The following is a 20,817-nucleotide window of genomic DNA, read 5'->3' on the forward strand; positions in this document are numbered from 1 at the left end:
GAGAGGAGATGTGACCCTTGATGCCCCACAGAGATAGAGCCGGGCTGGTCACAACCCCCCAAAGAGCAGATTAAACAGAGCTTCTGTCTTGCTGCTCCTGCCTAAAACCAGGATGTGAGATTAAAACCTGTCACTAAGTCTGAGCCTGCCCCCAGCAGAGGGAGGGAACTGACTGCCCCACTAACATAAAGCCATCACCCCATGGCCATCAGGATACCCAGCATTCCACCATTTTGTTAAGCATTCCATCCTTTTGTTAAGCAATGCCCTCTCCCTGCCTCATTCTCTCTGAAAATGCAGACACCCTTGGGAGGGAGGATGCATCAGGTCAGAAACCCCTGAGAGTAGATTAGCTCGTACCAGTGGTTCTTAACTTTGGCTACAAGTTGGAATTATCTGGGGAGTTTTAAAAATCCTGATGCTTCATCCCCAGAGATTTCCATTTAGTTGCTCTGGGGCACAAGCTAGGCTTTGAGAGGGAGCAGGTGTCAGTAGCCCCAGAGCACTGGGCCCCTGGGAAAAAGGGAGAACACAGAACACAGAAAGATGCGTAGAATGCAGAGAGGTACAGAGAAGCACCTGAGCTACTCTGCCACCAGCTCCCCCACCCCCTCCACCATCCCGAAGCCTCACCAGCCCCCCATCAGCCCCCTCCCTTCCATGATGCTGGCCACGGGCCTGGCTGGATTGAGGAAGATCAGCTTGTCGCCTCTTAGTACCATCAGTACCAATCCCAAGCAGTGCTCTGACACAGTGGTTCTCAAACCTGATCGCACATCAGAGGGCTGTAAACAGATTGCTGGGCCCTCCACCAGAGTTCTGCTTCAGCAGGTCTGAGGTAGGGGCCAAAAATGGGCATTTCTAATAAATTCCCAGGTGATGCTGATGCCGCTGGTGTAGGGAGCACCTGTGAGAACCACAGCCTTAACAGCCTGGCCATTACCCATAAAAGGAGCCAAGGCTCACGGAGGTTAAGAACCTGTCCAGAGTTGCCCATCTAATGAAGAAGAGTCCAGGTCAAAATCCAGGCCTGACCCTGAATCCCGTCCTCTTTCTACTTCACCCTATTGTTACCCTGTTGCTTGGGGGCAGGGCTGGATGCAAGACCAAGGGACATGGATGCAGGATGCTCAGGGAAGCCATGTCCAGGGGGAACAGCTGCCCCAAGACCACCCAGCACACCTGACCAAACACTAAACTCCGTCCACTGGGGCCATCCCAGAAAACAGCCAGGCCAGGCCCACCTTTGGCCTCCATCAGAGCCCTACCTCCCTTGCTTTGGGGGGCTGCAGTGGGGGGTGGGTGCTGGGATTACCAACAGGGAGAGATCAGCATGGGCTGTGGAGTCATTTTGCAGACAAAGGAGGAGAAGGGGATGAAAGTTTCCAGCAGCATTTGCTCAGCAGTTTTTCATACTTAATTAAGGCCCTCGTTAGCCTGTCAGATCCTGATCGTTTCCTTGCAATATTAGCACTCCTCCTGGGGTATTCAAGGACCCCTGCTTTAGCAATAGTGTCTCTTCCATAATTATATTACCTTCATTTTGTTCGAACGGGCGATCTGTATTAGTTTATGACACTGGGTCCCTAATTACACGGTGCTTATATTTTTACACCTAAGTAATATGAAACAATAATCATTCTCAAAGAGGATCGTTAGGATGATGTATTATCATTTAAATACTCATAAAAATTAGAGTTGCCTCTTGTGGGGCAACGGGATCTAATTACCTTCCATCCAGCCTGTGCCTCCTTTCTCCCACTCAGAGCAAAGCAGACGTGGCCTTTCCCTTTGCCCCCAGCTCCTCAGAAGCCAGTGGAAGTGCCACCAAAGTTGTCACTCACCAACGTGGCTCTTTGCGGCCTGGTGTCACCACTGTCTCTCATCATCATTATGCAGCAGGGCCACCCGCAGGGGGTGGGACTTAGGTTAAGCTCAAAGGTAGGTCTCAGATGGAGAGGGTTAAAGGCAGGGCAGACCACCCAAGTTGGTCTTAGAGAGTGTTTTCCATCACCCAAGGCATTTTGGTGTCTTCAGATGCAGGGACAAGGGACAAAAATGTAATGATCCTAGAGGTCCTAAAGGTGTCTGCGGAACCTCTTCTCCCCTTGCCCCAGGGTTGCTTGAAATCCTCTTTCCTTCTTTTCCTTCCCTTCAGCTTGGTATGAGGACACAAGGGTCCCTAGAGCCGGGCCTTGGTTCAGACCCCGAGCTCAGGTGACACAGAGGGCTGGCAGCCATCAGATAAGAGCATCAGTTACAGATCCCTCCAGCGCTGGCTTGGTCTTCCAGGTTCTGTTACGTTCAGCGGACGTGGACTCCCTGGGCTGTGGTGCCTACTGGTGAATCCCCAGGGGCTCATGCCTGGAGTTCATCACCTTCTTCCCCCAGCGTTTACCCAGAACCAGGAACGTGCCACCCAGAGCCCAGGAACCAAGCTGTAAGGATCTCTATTCACCCAGATCTCCAGGAGAGGAGACTGGGTTGACTTCCCGGTCACCAGCCCAAAACTCTTGCGACTCATTGAATCAGGAGGGCCTCCCACTTGTGTAACCCAAAGTTCCTCTGGCTGGGCAGCAGGGCCCCGCCTGCGCATGGACGTGTCCTGTACCTTCCTAACCAGGCCTTTCAACTCTCCCCCCGCCCCGGCAGTGCCCAGCCAGCCCCCCGAGAACGTCCGAGCCCTGTCCATAACTTCCGACGTGGCCGTCATCTCTTGGTCAGAACCTCCACGCAGCACCCTCAACGGCGTCCTCAAAGGCTATCGGGTCATCTTCTGGTCACTCTACGTTGATGGGGGTGAGTCTGCTGGGAGTGGTGGCCGGCTCGTGGAGCGAGAGGCACGGGGTCGGTGGAGATCCATACTAAGAGCTGAGCATCTTCCGTGGGATGTCGAGTGGAAGTCCAGCCCCTCCTCCATACCTGTCATCCCGGGGTCAGAGCCGGGGCCAGGGTGGGTGGGGTACACATAGTCATCTCCCTGGTGGGGACGGACACCAGCTGCTCCTGGACAGCAGTATGTTGGGCAGTGATTTGAGGGGTGAGACAGGCACGTTTGCTTTTCTGATGGAATGTGTTGAGATTAGGACTTTGTGGCCATGTCAGTCAGGGGACAGGTGGCGCGCTCAAACAGGGCAATTGAGGAGACTTTAATGAAGGTGCTGCTTTCCAAGGAGTCTGGAGGGAGGACGGGGCCCCTGGGATTAGCAGAAGCAGAAAGCCATCACCGCCTAGGCCTGAAGGGGCAAGAGGAGGAAGCAGGGTCACCAGAACCCAGGGAGAGCCACCCCTCAGCCAGACGGGCAGTGAGGCATGTGGTGTGTGCAGATGAGCGGCCCAGGGCCTGGAGAAGGGTGCACGGCGGAGCTGGGGGTAGGAATGGCAGAAGGAGAAAAAACAAGACAATGGCCCGACCCTTCGGGTGCCTGCCTTCCCCTGGGATGCAGTAGTCCAGACAGGCTTGTGTAGCCCCAGACACACCAAGCGCCTGCCCACTGGTGTAACAGAGCCCTTGCAGTGACCAGGAAGTCTGCAGTCTTGCAAGCCCGAAGCCCAGCATCCCAAACTACGGAAACGAGTTTGCCTCCCCAGAGCCTCAGCCTTTTGCCACTTGTTCCCTGGCTCCTCCCTTCTCTCCTGGAGGACCTGGGACTCCAGCTCATGGTCATCCCTCCGTGGCAGCTGCCCTCCCCTTCCCGACCTGGATTCTGCTCTGCCCAGAAGCCCTGCTGACAGTAGTTGTCTCTCCCTGCCACACCTCCATCATCTCCTCCCAAAACACAGAGACCTGAAGGTCTCCCAAGGCCTTATACGATGAGATGGCCTCACATATCTGTGCGGAGCCAGGGATGGGGCCTCGTTTTCCAGAATTTGCTTCCACTTTTCTAAGCCTGTGGCTCCCCACTCAACCCTCAGGTGAGGAAGGCATCAGCCTCTGTAGTCTCCAAAGGCAACGTGGGTTGATGACCATGCTGCCCTCTTCCTGGGTCTTTCTCTGTCTCTAGTCCTGGACAGGTCCACCCTGGTTTCTAACCTTCCCAAAAAGGAAGGTCCCACCACTCAGGCCTCTGAGGTTCCCCTGCACCGACCTGGAGTCCCCTTAGGCTGGGCCTGGCGTCCTCACCCTCTGGAATCTGGCCGACTGCTGCCTACCCCTGGCCGGGCCCTCTGCCGGGCCTTGGCCTTCGCCGGGTCCATGAGAGGCGCCAGGGTAGGTTTGCCGGCACTTGTCTTCTACAAGCCGGTGTCTGCAGCTGTTTTCTGAAAAGCCAGTAGTCCCAGGGAGAGGGCTGTGAGCTCAGGAGTCTGTCTCTTTCCTCCTCCTAAGACCCTGGCCATCCCATGGGACCCTCTCCCTAAGCCCTTCTTCAGAGTCTACAGCACGTTCCTTGGCAGAGCCAGGATGACAGGTCCTCGCTGAGCCCGAGGAAGGCTTGGCCCTTCCACCAGCCTCGCCCGCGTTCTCTGTGCGGGTTCTTTGCAGGGAGGGTGTCCTCAGTGGTAGGGAGAAGGTAACGGGGATTGACCCCTTATCCTCTCGAGAGTTCAGGGTGCTGGTCCAGGAGTGGTCAGGTGCAGGGGAGGCATCCTCAGCCTGTCATCCCCCGTGGATCCACTGCCTCGGGAGAGCCGAGAGCCCAAGGAGGTGCCGGGCAGCCAAGAGGAACAGCTGCGGACTGGCTGCCTGGTCCAGGCGCCCCTCCAGGTCCAAGTCACTCCTGGGGTCCCTCACATGGAGAGAGGTTTGGGTGGAGGACAGGGAAATGTGGCTTGGAGAGATAGAGAGATGGGACTATCCTATAGGGAGAGTATCAAGCTGAATTTGGTGCAAGGTTGACTAGGGGCTAAGGCCCGGCTGGCATTTGTTGCTCACCCTGGTTGGGCCACTTGGGGAGAAATGTGGTCCGGGAGCAGTGCCCCAAATCCGCACCCATGAACTTGAGGTGGAGGGTCCCCCTAGTCGCCACCACCATGGAGTCAAGGTCTGAGCCCAGTGGAGCAGGCCGGCCGCGAGCCCAAGCCTGGCGGAGGGGCGGCGGCCGGGGGACGGTGGCCTGGCCGGCCTGGGCCGCACTCAAGGGCTGCTCGTGTCCGGCAGAGTGGGGCGCGATGCAGAACGTCACCACCACGCGGGACCGCGTGGAGCTGCGAGGCATGGAGAAGTTCACCAACTACAGCGTGCAGGTGCTGGCCTACACCCAGGCCGGGGACGGCGTGCGCAGCAGCGTGCTCTACATCCAGACCAAGGAGGACGGTGAGTGCGCTCCTCCGGCCCCGGCCTGGCCTCGGACCGCGCGGCAGCTCCCAGGGCCTGTGCCGAGCACTGCCCTCGAGCCGCCCCGCTGCTCCCGCAAGGAGAAGGGTGAGAGCAGAGCCCCGTCCTTCCTCCTGTCCCTCTGGTTCGCTGAAGGGTGACTCTGAGGACACTGGGGCCCTGCTGTGGGAGAACACAGCTTACCGTAAGTGGTGGTGAGGTGCTCCGGGACTCGAGCATAACCTCACGAGCCACCGTAACCCCCTCCCCCTGCAGCACTGGGTCAGAGGCCGGATAAAACCTGTCCCCCCACCCCAGGAGCATACTTTTATGGCATCTGCTCCCCTGCAGGGTTCAGCCTGCTGTCCTCTGGATACAGACGGTTGGGATTGGGGGAAACAGGAGCATCACCCCACATATCCTAGGCTAGGGACTCGGCAATCACCCCACAGAGGCCCCAGCTTGGGCCAGGCCCTGGACTCTGGTGTGCAGGGGGCTCTCAGGGAGGGAATGGGATGTGCTTCCACTTGGAGCTGTGATGTCAGAGCCCTTCTCCATGGGGGCAGAACTGGAAGAAAACAGAGATAAGGAGCCAAACCTCAAGGGTAGAGTGACGGAGTCAGATGGGGGAAGCTGGGAGCTGAGTCAGCCCAGGAGGGATCAGGGTGGGAGAAGGGCCAGACTTCCTGCCTGAGCTGGAGCTGCACACCTCCAGGGGCCTTGCCGGGTCCAGGAGGTGCTGTGTGTGACCGTGCACAGCTCCAAGCTCCTCTTCCACTTCCTTCCTCACCGCCCCCCAACCCCATCACTGAGTTGATTCTAACCCTTCTGAGCCAGGTGCTATATCGGCAGAAGTGTCGGTTGATGTTAAGTGCCTTGCGCACAGTGGGCGCTTAATAAACGGTAGCCAGGGTTGCCATCATGGCTTCCTTCCCACGCAGCCTCGGTTTTTTCAAAGGATACAGAGACCCACAGTCTAGGTCCTACCCAGACAGTTTAGCAGAAGGAGCTGGAGGGGTGAGAGGAGTTAAAAGGAGCGGCTCTAATGTGATGATGGAGATGTTCCCAGTGCAGCCCGCGCTTGGTGACTTGGTGACCGGGCCCGCTCAGATTAATGCTCCTTACTCTCCCTAAGCCCCTCCCTTTCCATCAGATCATCCCCCCTCCCCCACTTAAGCTCTGAGCAATTAAATATTTACCAACCTGCCCGCCCTACTTTTCCTGTCATTAATCCCCCCATCGAGGTTTCCTGGGACAGCTCCAGGCAGAGCCACCTGCTCTTGTGTGGAGACCGAACGGAGACGGTGCTTAGCGCCTGGCCCCTTTCAGGGCCTCAAGGACACACACACACACACACACACACACACACACACACACACTGGCACCTTCTTGGCCTCTAGAAATTAACCACCCAGACCCCCAGACTTTTTGTGTTCTATTCTGATACAAGGCCTGAGTTGTAAGCACCTACACATGTTCAACTGACCAAGGCGAGACCCCACAAGGGTATCCGAAGGTCTAGGAGCACCATCCCTCCCTACAAGGAGCTGTCGACCCCCTACCCTTGAGCTGCCTATGGAGCCACACACAGGGACACGCACAGGCAGGGGCCAGGTCCTAAGGCAGCAGCTTCACCGAGTGGAAGGGACACTGGTAAACACAGCAGCCGTGTGTGCCCCAGCCCTGCCACTTATTGGCAAGTCACTTAACCTTCTGACCCTCAGTTTCCTCATGATAAAATGGGGACAGTGCCTCTTCTAGATGTTGTAAGAAACAACATAGCTATAGAATCCTTTCTAAAATGTCAAGTGCTAGCAAATGGTAGTTGCTTTATACCTGCCAAGAGCTGGCAATGAAATGACTGCTTCTGATGGACCCAGGTGCCCTTGAGGGAAGCCTAAGCTAAAAGGAGCCTGCTGTCAGATGAGGTCTCATCCAGAACAGTGGTCATAACTTGACATGTGTGTGACGTGCCATCATAAGCATGATTTAACCTTCCAATAGCCCTATGGGGTAGGTATTCTTTCCATTGTAGAGATGAGAAAACGGAGCGCTAGAGAGCTGAAGCAACTTGCTGAAGGTCACAAAGCTAATGGGTGGCAAATCAAGGCTTTCTTGCCTCCCTAGCATCTATACTTTCCATCATACCACTTGTATCGGTTAGGAAGCCTTTGGTTGATTTTAGCAATAAGCATATTTATTATCATATATAACAAGAAGTCTTGAGTAGGGCAGCTCCAGGGTTGGTTAACTCAGAGGTTCCCATCTTTCTGCTCTGCCATTCTCAGCCTGTCAGCTGTTCCTCCCATGATTTCAAGAAGGCTGCAGCTCCAGGCATCACGCCAGACAAGACAGAGTTCAGGATGAGAGAAGCAGTCTCTTCCTATGGGCCTCTCTTGGGAGTAAAAGAAACCTTTCCCAGAAATCCCCTCAACAGGTTTATGCTCATTTCCCATCGGCCACAGTGGGGCAATATGCCTCTAGCGAAGCTAGTCCCTGAAAGGAGAAGGGAATTATCATGGCTGACTTACTCTACGCCTGATAAATCCTCTGGTGTAGGTGATGAAGACAGCTTTCTCTGAAGGGTGGAGGAGCATGGGTGACCTAAGCAAGAGTGAGACTCTGTGTGCAAGGAATAGGAAGGAATGATAGCAGAGAGGTAGGTGGACAGTCATGCCCGCCCCAGCCGTGCTGCTCCAGCTCCACCAGATTCTCCCATTTGTAGGTGGTGGTCATTACAGTTGTTACTCAGCTGACTTGGAAAGCAGACAGACCCACATTCCAATTCCAGCTGCGCCATGGGACAGGTACCCTAATCTGAAGACTCAGTGACTCCGTACCCACCGCTACCACTCCCACTCAGGAATATGCATTCTGCCAACGGGAAAAAATTACCAGAAAATTTAGAGAAAGGCAAGATACATAAAAAGATAAAATGCAAACATATCAATTCAAGCTCATTTCTTAAGTCCGGATCTCTGTCTGAGCCTGGTTTCAGTCTGGCTTGGCTGCACTCAGTTCATGAGCTACAAAACCTCTTGCCTACTGCTTGTCTCCCCTGTGAATACCAGACCTAGCTACATGGCCTCAGAGTGCAACGTTGGGTTGGATTTTAGACCACTTTAAAGGTCTTTAACTGAGGAAGAGGCTTGAACTAGAGCCGCGTGTTAGGACGGTAACTCTTGTAGAAACATGGAGGATTGATCGCAGGAAGGGGATGGGGGGATAAGGACTTGGGTCAGAGAGGCCTCTTAGAACCTGTGGGCATCTAGACAGAGAAGAGGAAGGTGTGTGCTAGTTCAGCAACAGTGAGGATGAAGGGAGGAGGAGGGACACGTCTAGGGAAACATATCAGAGGGGTTCCACTTCCAGGAATGGTAGACGCGGTAACTCAAACCCACTCTCCTCCTTGCTGGGACACTAGGAAATATGAATAAAATATTTTTTAATACTTGCTTCAAGGTATCAGAGAGCTGGCAGGAAAGTAAAGAGTTACTGGGCCAGGATCCGAGGGAGAATGGAGGCCCAGGAGGTGAGCCTGGGATTTGGAACAGCTCTTGCCCTCGGGGGCATTTGCTGAATTTGGAGGCAGTGACTGAGAAACTGAGCAGTACTAGAAAGACATTAATTGGAGGCCAGAGCCTGCTAGGGTGTGTGGGTCCGTCTGGTGAACCCTCGTCCCATCCCCTTCGCCCCCCCCACCCCCGCCTACTTTGAGTTGAAACCATGAAGGGCAGAACTCTAAGATTAAAAGTGGACCAGAAGTAGCTCAGCCTCAAATCATCCCAGTCCTAGAAATTAGATTGAGGTGACCTCAGGTTGCTAGTGCCCCAGATTGCAGGTGCCTGTCAGAAGCAAACATGAATTCTCTCTTTAGGAAGATTACATCACCTGAGACCTCAAATTATTTCCACAAACAATTTTGCAAATAATGTGTCTGGCATACAGTAAAAAATAATGGTGACAATGTGAACAAAAGCCAGCAGAAAAAAAAAAAAAGACAAAAGAAACAGATCCACAAGAGTTCCAAACATAGGTTTTATCAAATATGGACTTTAAAATAATGATTCTTAACAATTGAAATTTGAAATTTTAAGAGTATTGGAAGCTATCAAATGGAAAATCTAGAAATAAAAACTATTAATAACTGAAATTAAGAACTCACTAGAGGGGTTTAACAACAAGTTAGTCACAGCCAAAGAGATAAATAGTGAACTGGAAGATAGGTCAGAAGATAATATCTTCTGACATTATAAAGACAAATGAATGGAAAGTAAAAGAGCAAATAAGAGATATAGAGCAGTGATTTTCAAACTTTACTGTGCATACAGATCACTTGGGGATCATGTTAAAATTCAGATTCTGATTTAGTAGATCTAGGGTGGAACCTGAGATTTTGCATTTCTAACATGCTCCCAGGTGACACTGCTGCTCATCCATGGACCACACTCAAGGACATAGAAGATGTGAGAAGATATCCCAAAGAAGAGGAGAAAGAGAATGGAGCAGAAGATAAAATGTCTGAAAACTTTTCAAAGCTGTGAAAGACATCAAGCCCAAATGCACGAAGCTCTACAACCCTCACAGGCAATAACTTAAAGAAATCCACACCTAGGCTTATCATAATAGAGCTGCTAAAAAAACAAACACAAAGAGAAAAATCTTAAAAGGAACTGGAGGAAAAAAAGACCACTTACCTTTAAAGGAGCAAAAATTAGATTGTCAGCTAACTTATCAGAAACAATGGAAGCCAGAAAACAATACAATGGTATATTTAAAGTATGTGTGAAAAAATAGTTATCAACCTGTGATTTTTATACCTAGCAGAAATATTTTTCAAGATTAAGATGAAATAAAGACATTTTCAGACAAAAAAAAAAAAAAACTGAGAGAATGTATCATCAACCTACCTGCCCTGGAAGAAATACTAAAGGGTATTCTTTCACTAGAAGGAAAATGATCCCAGGTGGAAACTCAGTGATGTAGGAAGGAAAGAAGAGCAATTAACGGTGAATATATGGGTAAATCAAAATCAGTATTGATTGCATAAAATGGTGATCATGTCATCGTCTTGAAGGGGGATCTAAAATATATACAGAATTAAAATATACAACAATGGCATGTAAATTGAGAGAGGGTAAATGCAAGTTCTAAGTCCTTGCATTGTCTGAGAAGAAAAGTGCCAATTAATAATGTTAGACTTTGGTAAGGCAAAGATTCACATTGTAATCTAAAAGTAATTAAAGACTGTATTATAGCAAAACTAACAGAGAGGGGGAAATAGAGTATTTTTAATACTCAATCCAAAAGAAGGCACAAAGGAAAAAACAATAGGTGGGACAAATAGAAAGTATTTAGTAAGATGGGATATTTAAACCCAAATATATCAGTAATAGCATTAAAGATAAATTGACTAAATTCTCCAATTAAAAGATAAAGATTGCCAGATTGGCTAGCAATGAAACAAAACCCAAATATGTGCCGTTTATAGGAGACATCGAAAACATAAAGATGTAGAAAAGTTAAGCATGAAAAGATGGAAAAAGATAGACATACCATGCAAAACTAAGAGAAAACTGGAATATTAATATCAGACATAGTATGCTTTAAGGCAAAAAATCATTCTTAGAAGGACACTTTGTTATGGTAGAAGACTTAATTTACTAGGCAAATAAAACAGTTCTAAATTTTTATGAACTTAATAACCTTGAAATACATAAAACAAAAACCAACAGCACTACAGGGATAAATAGATAAATCTATAATCGTAGTGGGAGATTTCAACATATTTCTCTCAATAACTGATAAGAAAAAAAAAGTATGCAATGACAGAGAAGATTTGAACACTGCAAATTGCCCCAGTGGCCATCCATAGACCCCCTTGCATCCCGAAACTGCAGAGACCCCTAGCAGAGGTAAATGGCAAGGCTATAGCAGTGAGGAAGAGCAGAGTTAAGGATGATTGCCAGCTTCTGGGTTCAGGTCCCTGGGTGGATGATGATGCTGTTTTTAATTATTTTATTTAACCTAGAATTGTTGACCACTTATTAGATTTAAAAAATTGAGGTAGGTGCTAAAAGCTGAGAGTCAGGAGAGGGAATGCAAAAATACTAGTTGTTACAATCTATTGAGTGTCTTCTATGTGTTAGGCACCATGCCAGGTGCTTTATTTTAATTAGCACTAATTCTCACTACAGACCTTTAATGTGGTTGTTATGTCCCTATAGATGCGGAAACTGAGGCTCAGAAAGGTAAAATAAGTTGAATAGGATACCATCACAATCTTCAAAGGAGCATAAAAGCTCCCAGGAGGGAAGACAAGTCACAACAATACAAGGGAAAGACCAAGAAGGAGACTGTGGGCTGCAAACAGGATGCTTCCAGTCTCCCAGGCAGAGCCCTGGGGTCCCAGCCAGGCCAGGCAGGCTCAGACATGGGAGCAAGGGGAGGTCAGAATCCATACAGATTGGATCCACTTAGGATGGATTTCTCAGCCAATTCTAAAGTAGACTTTCCCTCCTGAAAAGAGAAAGGGCCTAGCCAGCCCCCCAAGGGCAGTGCCCTGAGCACATGGCAGGAAACACAGTCACCCACTGGCTGACCACTGACCCTTGACCCTCGGGAGGAGGCCTGCTCTGTGAGTCTCTAGAGTCCCCAGCCTCAAGGAGCTCACAGGTCAAAAAGCAAAGTGACCTGTATATTTGTTTGGCCTAAGTACAAGCTTTGTTAGTAGAGCATTGGGGCGGGGATCAGATTAGGGTCATTGGGATCAAGATGAATTCCTTATGGGTTCTGTTTCTTTCTTGTGTATCTTAAGTCCTTGGTTCAGGCCAAACAGTTCTGAAACTGGCCACTCCCAGTGCTTCCATCTCAGAGACTTTGTTACAAGCCCCTAATAATCACCACCTGTTTGCCATGCTAGAGCCTCCTCCTTAAAACCACAGCTCAGAGATGCCTCCTTCAGGAAGCACTCCCAGATTGATCTGCCTCACTCTCCCCACCCTGTCATTCTTTCCCAAAGGCTTTGCTCCTCCTTTCTCTAAACTGACCCGACCTTCCCCTGCTCAGTTCCAGGTCCCCCCGCTGGCATCAAAGCTGTCCCTTCATCCGCTAGCAGTGTGGTTGTGTCATGGCTCCCCCCAACCAAGCCCAACGGGGTGATCCGCAAGTACACCATCTTCTGCTTCAGCCCTGGGTCTGGCCAGCCGGTAAGTGGGCCCAGGGCCAAATGATGAGCAGGACAGGAGAAAGAGAAAGTACCTGTAGATCAGCTGGCTTCTGGGCCAAACCCTGGGGCTGCTTATATCTGTGCTTCTTCTTGGATTCATGGATAAGTATGGGCACTGGTCACCCAAGAGTGGCTAAAGCCTTACCCCAGTCCATCTGGGGTCAGTCCTCTGTTCCAGGGGCTGCAAGATTATCACAAACCCTGGAAGCTCCTTTGAGTCAGGGGTCACGTTCAAGCAGGTGGGAGGACAGGGCCTCGGCTCTTCTGGTCTGGCTGACCAAGGAAGCTCCTAGCAGATCCCAGAGCTCTGGACTGGGGACTCGCTGGCCCACGGCCTTTGGAAATGAATCAACTTTTCAGTATGATCAGTCCGGGCTTGGAGGGCTGCTGGAGCTCTACCCTGAGCGGCCCCCTCAGCATGGCACCAGTTGAAGAGAGAGGAGAAGATGGGGGACAGATGGGGGAAGGCAAGGGCATCTCTCTCTGGGCCAGGCTCTGGGCCTAGCCTAGGGGAGAGGACTGAGAGATAACTCTATCTGCCCAAACCCAGGAGCAAAGTGGGCAGCCCCCAGGCTGGGGCACAGTGCGGGGGGCTAACCCCTGCCCTCTACTGAGGGCTGCTAAGAGGGAGGAGAGGATGAGGGTGCCGTGGGATATGCACCCATATCCCATAATAGGCATCCTTCCCTCTGCCTCTTTCCTTATCTCCAGCCACTCAACCAGAGTTCTGCTGGGTGACTGCTCTGGAGCACACCTCTTATAGTTACAAGAGCAGGTGCAAAGACACCTGCCCTTGGGGCGCTTCCAGTCTAGTGGGAAAAGCAGAGGGGTGCTCCCTGGGGGGGCATGAGTACTATCAAGAGATGTGCTCAGGACCGGGGAGAGCAGGGGGCAGAAGGAGGCCAGCTTCTCCCTCCATCAGCAACTTGTGACGTGACAGCAGCCCCAGCACCTGCAGACGAGCTTCTGGCAGCCCGGAAAGCTGCCCTGAAATTGCTCGGTAATTGTGTCATCATCTCATCCTCTGTTCTCTGCTTTCCTGTGGCCTTTCTGAATTACCCTCTGAGCCGTAGGTGGCCCCGCTCCTCACCAGTGAGGCCAGAGTTCTATTACCAGAGGGGAAGCCCAGAAATGTCTTTTCAATGACTCCGTCCCCTCCTCTCCATCCTCACAGCCACTACGTCACATGCAGAAAAGTACATATATGATGACTATACAACTCCATGAATTTTCACACATCCAAGTATGCGGAAGGGGGGATTCCCAGAGCAGGGAACAGGACAACACCCCAGAAGGTCACCACCCTCCCCCTGCAGGCGTAACCACCATCCTGACTTCAGATTAGCATTGCCTCTTTTTGTACTTTATATTACACACACACACACACACACACACAAACCATTTGCCTAGCTTCTTTGACCCAACATTATTTTGAGTTTGTGAATTTCATCCATATTGTTGTGTGTGGTTAGAGATCATTCACTGTCACTTCTGTATAATTTTCAATTACGTGTGTGTGTCGCAATGTATTTATCCATTGTGTTATCCGTTGATAGGCATTTGGGTAGTTTTCCGTTTGGAGCTATTACAGATGGTGCTGCTGTGAAAACTCTTGTCTGTGTCTCTTGGTGCTCTTGTGTATGCGTTCCTGTTGGGCCTATGAGAGGAACTCCTGGATCACGGGGTCTGCAGGTGTTAGGTTGAGAACACCCTGCCCTTGTTGGGGGGTTGTACCAATTTTCCAATCAACATTTTCAGCCATGTCTTCTGCCCCTTTTGACCCCCTCCTCCTGCCCCTCCCACACACACACACATCCTAGGCTCTTGTTACACTCGGCTTGTCACCGTCTGGACAGCCGCTCTGCCTTTCACCCCCCACCCCTCTGCCCCTGCTGATCCTACCGCCCATGGCATGTTCTTCATCCTCTAGCACACGCTGAATGCATTCGCTGGCAGTTAGCTGCTCACTCACCTGTCTCCCGCACTGGTCTGAGGGGCCCTGTGAGAACAAGGGCAGCATCTACCTATTCATCTTTGGGTCCCCAGCTGCGGAACATGGTGCCTGGAACATCATTGTCACAGAATACGTGTTTGATGAATGAATTACTAGCAGCCTGACAATTGTAAAGCCTTAGACGTTGGGCAAGTTTCCCTTCATAAATTGATGAGAGGGTGGGAACTCATTCTCCAGCTTGGGTTTATATGGTCATTACTTCCTCTGATAATGAAGTCTTTCAAAGGGATTGGCATTTGGAAACGCAGCCTCCTCATTAACTCAGGCTCCAGGATCCCCAGTCAACTGGCTGGGGACACATCTGCCAGGCTCCGGAGCAGAGTGCCTGGTCCCCATGCCCTCCTCCAGCTGCTGGAGACCTGGGGACCCTCCCTCCTTCCTCTTCATGCCCCGAGCATGGAGGAACCTCCTCTCTCCTGGGGAGATTTCCCATCAGACATTGTCACATGGGGGGTGGGGCAGGTGTGCTAGTGTGATGAGAACTGCAGTTCAGCCATGTTGCAAGGCAGGGACTGGGCTGAACGAGGGGCCAGGGGACCTAACCACCACGTGTGATTGTGTAATATGATTGCTTTGCAGAAATATATTCCAGATTCCAAACAACTGCATCCCAAATTCATGTATGAAAGAGCTCCAGGAGTGAGGGCACACTCGTGTACATGTGATGGTGCAAGACTGTGAGAGTGAGTGTGGGGTGAGAGGCAAATGCACCTGAATCTGAGTGTGTGTGTACATGCTGGAGTGTATGAACTTGTGTGTGCGGAATCCTCAGAATAGTTGCGGGAAACTACATATGGTGCAGGATCCCAGGAATTACCCCCTGGGGCTGGCCAGAGCTGCATTGAGTCCTGTTAGAAATTTTACCAAACAATTTAATACACTTGTTGTTTTTCTCTGATTATCAAAATAATACGATTTTATTGTAGAAAATTCTGTAAATATATAAAATATAGAGAGGAAAGTAAAAATTACTTGTACTCTCATTCCCTAAAGATAAACATTGGCAATGTTTTGGTGTATAATCTTCTAGTCTTTGATCTGTACGTATACCATGGTTTTGTTTTGGTTTTTTTACAAAATTAAAATAAAATTTTACACAATGTGATATAATCTGCATTTCTCATGTAACATATGAAGGCACTTTCCCACACCATCGAATATTCTTTTTTATTGAAATATTCTTGACATCAAATATTCTTTTTTTTTTGGCTGCACCACATGGCTTGTGGGATTTTAGTTCCCCGACCAGGGATTGAACCCAGGCCCTTGGCAGTGAGAACGCAGATCCTAACCACTTTACCACCAGGGAATTCCCATGACATCAAGTATTCTTTTAAAATATTATCTGTATGTACATAATTTATTTAACCAGTCCCCCAATTATTCTATATTTAATCTGTTTTAATTTTTCACCATTATAATGTTTCATTGAGAGTTCTTCATAAAAGTTTTTATGTACATGTTTTATTTTTTTCTTAGGTTAAATTTCTATAGGAATTCCCGGGTCACAAAGAGTATGAATATTCTTAAGGTTTGCATACACGTTTGCAAATTACTCTTCAGAAATTTTGCACCAATTTATACTTCTTATACAGCATTATAAGTAGTATATACTTTTTCCTTGTGCCCATACTAATCCAAGGTATTATATATTTTTCTTTTTTTGACACTTGGGATTTTTTTAAAAAGAGGTCTTGTTTTAAGTTATATTTCTTGGATTACTAGTTAGGTTGATTATTGCTATGTGTTTTCTGGCTGTTTTTTTCATCTTTGGGTAATTGTCAATTCATGTCCTTTGTCCCTTTTTTTTTTTTTTAATAAATTTATTTATTTATTTATTTATTTATTTTTGGCTGTGTTGGGTCTTCGTTTCTGTGCGAGGGCTTTCTCTAGTTGTGGCGAGCGGGGGCCACTCTTCATCGCGGTGCGCAGGCTTCTCACTGTCGTGGCCTCTCTTGTTGTGGAGCACAGGCTCCAGACGCGCAGGCTCAGTAGTTGTGGCTCACGGGCCCAGTTGCTCCGCAGCATGTGGGATCTTCCCAGACCAGGGCTTGAACCCGTGTCCTCTGCGTTGGCAGGCAGATTCTCAACCACTGCGCCACCAGGGAAGTCCCTGTCCATTTTTTATTTGGGTGTATCATGGTTTTCTTCTTACTGATTTGTAAGTGCTCTTTACATATTAAGGATAATAACCATTTTTGATCATATATGTTGCAAGTATTTGCTTGCCTTTGATTCTAGTTTTTATTATACCATAGGTTTTCTTTTTGTATAATTTAAATTTATAAATCATTTTCATTTATGATTTTTGCCTTTATTTTTGTTATTAGGACAGAAAAATATTAACCTACAGTTTCTTCTTTCATAGTTTTACCTTTTTTTAACCTTTGATTCACTGGGACTTTATTTGGGAGTAGAGTTGTGTATTTCTGAAAGTGATTTCAGGACATTCTTGGGGAATCCAGGTTAAAAGAAGGCACCCAGGATCTGGGTAATATGCTAATGCCTTCAGGGGGAAGCCAAAGCATTCCTGCCCTGTGTAGACACAAATGTACATTCAGGTACACACTGACACACACAAGCAAGTACACTCAACTTTTCTCTACACATGCATACACACACACACCTCCACCCTCACAGAAAAATGTGCCAGGAGAAGACCATTTCCCCGTTTACAAAAGACTTGCACACCCCTTGCCTCATATGTGCCTCACTGTAACCACACAGGATAGGCCGAGCTGTATTGCTTTCTCAGTTTGCAGGAGAGAAAACTGAGGCCCCAGAAACCATGGGAGACACTGTGGATCATATAGCAAGTGAGGCAAGCAGGTATCAAAGCCACTGCCCTGCCCTGCCTCGTGCTCAGATATGACCTGCAAATACCCACACGGTCCCCCAGTGCTACAGCCTGAAAGGACTTCCCAACTACTAGAGCTCAGGGTGGCTTTCAGGGACCTCCTGAATTCAAGGCCAGATCTCCACAAGGGAGGCAGGAGGAGGAGTTTGCCAGGGAGCTCTGTGTGTGTTGTGGGGATGCCTGTACCTTCTCCCAAGCATCTCCCTGCAGACAGTCTGGGGCCAAAAAGGATGTTTTCTCCTATTATAAGTCACTGGGCCCCTCAGCCCTCCCATGGCGGACAGAGAATGTCCTTCTGTGACCCCATATCTGTCTGGAGGTCTGTCCCTCAGTACGTGTGTGAATGTGTCTACATGTCCGTGTGTGTGAGCGTGTGCATGTAGGTGTGTATGTGCAGGATCCCGTGACTGCAGAGATAACTAATTATTAGCTCCCTCTGGCCTTGGGGGCCCCCCATCTGTTCCGGGGCTGCTCCCCCTCCCTAGACTTCCTCCCTGATTTCAAAGATGCCCTGGTGCTGTCCTGCTTTCCCTTCCCCACAGCTGACCAAAAAATAAAATAAAATGAAAGTCAGCCCCATCCCGCCTGCACCAGGGAAGGGGCTGACAGGAGGTCTGCAAACTAGCGCTTATCAAAAGCTCCTTCTCAGATTCATTTCAATATCTGAGCCTCTGGTTTCCAAGGCAACGTAATCTTTTCATCAAAGCAACTGGTAAAACCACTGGGATCTGATATTGTTTTGTTGGCAACTTGTCAAAACTGTCATTTGGTTAAAAAAATTTTATAGATTTATATAACCTACAAATATATATATGGTGATCTATACCACTAATCATCATTAATAAAGTGCTGCCCCCTGAAGGTTTCTTAGTTTCCTCTCCCACTCCTTCGTCCCCCAGAGGTGGGGGGGGGGGAGGAATGAAGGAGCAGTAATTAGACAGTAGGGCTGGGAGGTGACTCTGAGTGGGGACAGGCTGGGGGAGCCTGTCTACAGCCCTAATAAGGCAAATGTAGTAATTTAGCTTCTTCCCAGAGACTCCCTTTACTCAGGGTTTTCCTGAGACCCTCCCTCCTCCCTTCTCCCTCCTCCTCCATCTCTCACTCAGAACACTCACATTTCCTGGCCTGGAGCCACAGTGGCCAGCGCCTAGATCAGTCCAAGAGGTAAACTGAGGCTGACCCAGCAACATGCCAGAGCAGGCCCGTCAGCTCCCAGGGCCGAGCCCCGTGCCAAGTCCAGGGCAAACTCTGTTCAGTGTGGCTCCAAAACCAGAAAGGGCAGACTAGGCAGGATCCTGCCTCCCCGGCCCCCAACCCGGCCATCACCTCCTCTGAGCCCAGGGCCCCCAGCAAGGCTGGAGGCGGAGGTGGAGGCCCAGGAGCCTTGGTTCTTAGCATGCGTTCGCCTCTGCCCCGCAGGCTCCCAGCGAGTATGAGACGAGTCCGGAGCAGCTCTTCTACCGGATCGCCCACCTAAACCGAGGACAGCAGTACCTGCTGTGGGTGGCTGCCGTCACCTCTGCCGGCCGGGGCAACGGCAGCGAGAAGGTGACCATCGAGCCTGCTGGCAAGGGTGAGCAGCCTGGGACTGCGGCAGGGGGCAGAAGCCGCCCCCGCCTAGAATTCCGGTTCTCCCCGGGGAGGGGATGTCCTCCCTCCACCCTGTCGGTGACCTGGCTGTAAGGGGAGGGCGGCTGCCCGCCTCCCTCCTGCACGCACCAAGACCGGGCCTCTGCTGCCCCCTGACTCCCAGAAAGCCTCACAACAGGCTCGAGGCAGCACCGCTAGCCAGGGGCGCTGGGTGTAATGCACCCTGGTCCCCAACTGCCAACTCCAGCCCAGCTCAGCTCCTCCAAAGGGGACTGAGGTGGGGTACACTGCTTCCACGGCGCAGAGAGCTGCCGAGACGGCCCCCTCCTTCCAAAGCCGGGGCACCTCAGGCAGGGGTGACCCCACTGATCGGTGGTTCGTTCAGTCAACAGACATTTACAGGGGGCATGCCGTGAAGGAGACTGTGGGCTAGATGGGGCACGCAGGGTGAATAAGACCACGTCTATTCTTGGGGATGCCCCGCCGAACCCCTGACCTGGGCATAAGTGTGGCATGGGGGCACGTGTACCCCCACTTTACCGGGAATGACAGTTCTGAGGCCTCAGCCCAAGATCGAGACAGAGGCCACCTCGCGGAGCTGCCGGGTCTCCTGCCCACGCTAACCCTGGGACATGGGACTTAGCCACACAGGCCCGAGACTTCCAGCCTCTGCTCTGACCCTGGGCTTCCCTGGGCCCTCCCTCGTCCCACAGCCCCCTATCGCTGTAGCCCTGGGGCCCCAGGACCAGGGCTCGGATGGTTGGTGCCTGCCTCAGCCGAGCCACCCTCCAGGGGTGACCAGCTTCCTTTGGCTGAGACCCGAGAGGCGCCTGCCCTCCCCGGCCTCAGGCTCAGGGTCAGCGGGCACTGAACGGAGGGCCCACAGCTGCCCTGCCAGCAGGGGCTGTCATCCCATTTTCCAGTGGACTCTCTGAGGCCAGAGTGGCACGGTCTGCAGAGACAGCTGAGAGTGGTGGGCTAACTCTTCTGGCTCCAAGTCGGGGCTCTTTCCACGTGGCCTCAGGTGTCTAACCTCCCCTGGCCCCTCCTCCCAGAGGGGCTACCCACCCCTTCTTCTGGACTTGTCTCCTTCAGGAGGGCAGGGGCCCAGGGCCTCCGATCCTCCCAGGACAGCTGGCGCTGGCCCAGAGCATGGTCTGAGAGCCTGGGCGTCTTGGCTGAAGGCTGGCCCCTTCCCCTGTGGAAATTAAATGGAACATGTTCCCAGAGGGCTTCGTACTTCCTCAAATGTGGACATCATGCTCTTCTGTCCTCACAGCAGCCCTGGGAGGTGGAGGGACAGGAGCCAGTCCCAGCCACAGAGCAGAACTGGGTCTAGAACGGGATCTCTAGAGCCCCTGGCGCCATCCCCGAGGCCCCCAACACTTCCCTCTGCCCGCGACGGAGGCTGTCTTCGTTGGGCCCCTCTGCCCAGTCCACGTCTTTCTGGCCCCCAGCGGTCCTCCACTGCCCCAGGCAGCCTTCTGTTCCTCGGCAGCTCCTCCAGACCTCACCTACTGTCCCAAACCCGTCACCCCGGCGCTGCCCTCAGAGGAGAGGAACCTCCATTCCCTGCACCCAAACCTCTAAGCATGGCTTCCTCAGCCACCTTACATCTTCCCTCTCCCCAAGAAGGGTCCCGTGGCTCAGTGGGGCTGACTGTGGTCCCCCAAAGCACGTGGTTGCTTGGTTAATTTAACACTTTCAACCCTGGGCCTGGAGATCTCCAAGGTGCCTGACACGACTACCGTCTCGCTGGGCCCTTGGCATCTTTGCCTCCCTTTGCTTTCCGTGATGCCGCCTGTGCATCAGGGTCCTTTCAGCGTGCTCCTGTCTCCCCGGGGACATGCCTTCCTCCTCTGCGCCTGCATGTT

At 51.1% G+C, this 20,817-nt stretch overlaps 1 protein-coding gene across 1 annotated transcript in view; it reads left to right on the plus strand.

The window, feature by feature from the left end:
* DSCAML1 (DS cell adhesion molecule like 1) overlaps window positions 1-20,817 on the plus strand; it is a 346,359-nt gene that overhangs the window by 312,512 nt on the left and 13,030 nt on the right. Inside the window, exons 18-21 of the mRNA XM_061203579.1 lie at window positions 2,653-2,799; window positions 5,099-5,254; window positions 12,323-12,462; window positions 18,773-18,926. Coding sequence (XP_061059562.1) covers window positions 2,653-2,799; window positions 5,099-5,254; window positions 12,323-12,462; window positions 18,773-18,926 — 597 coding nt within the window. The remainder of the gene's footprint in view (window positions 1-2,652; window positions 2,800-5,098; window positions 5,255-12,322; window positions 12,463-18,772; window positions 18,927-20,817) is intronic.

The sequence above is a fragment of the Eubalaena glacialis genome, chromosome 10 (assembly GCF_028564815.1).
Source record: "Eubalaena glacialis isolate mEubGla1 chromosome 10, mEubGla1.1.hap2.+ XY, whole genome shotgun sequence".
NCBI classification, from domain to species: domain Eukaryota; kingdom Metazoa; phylum Chordata; class Mammalia; order Artiodactyla; family Balaenidae; genus Eubalaena; species Eubalaena glacialis.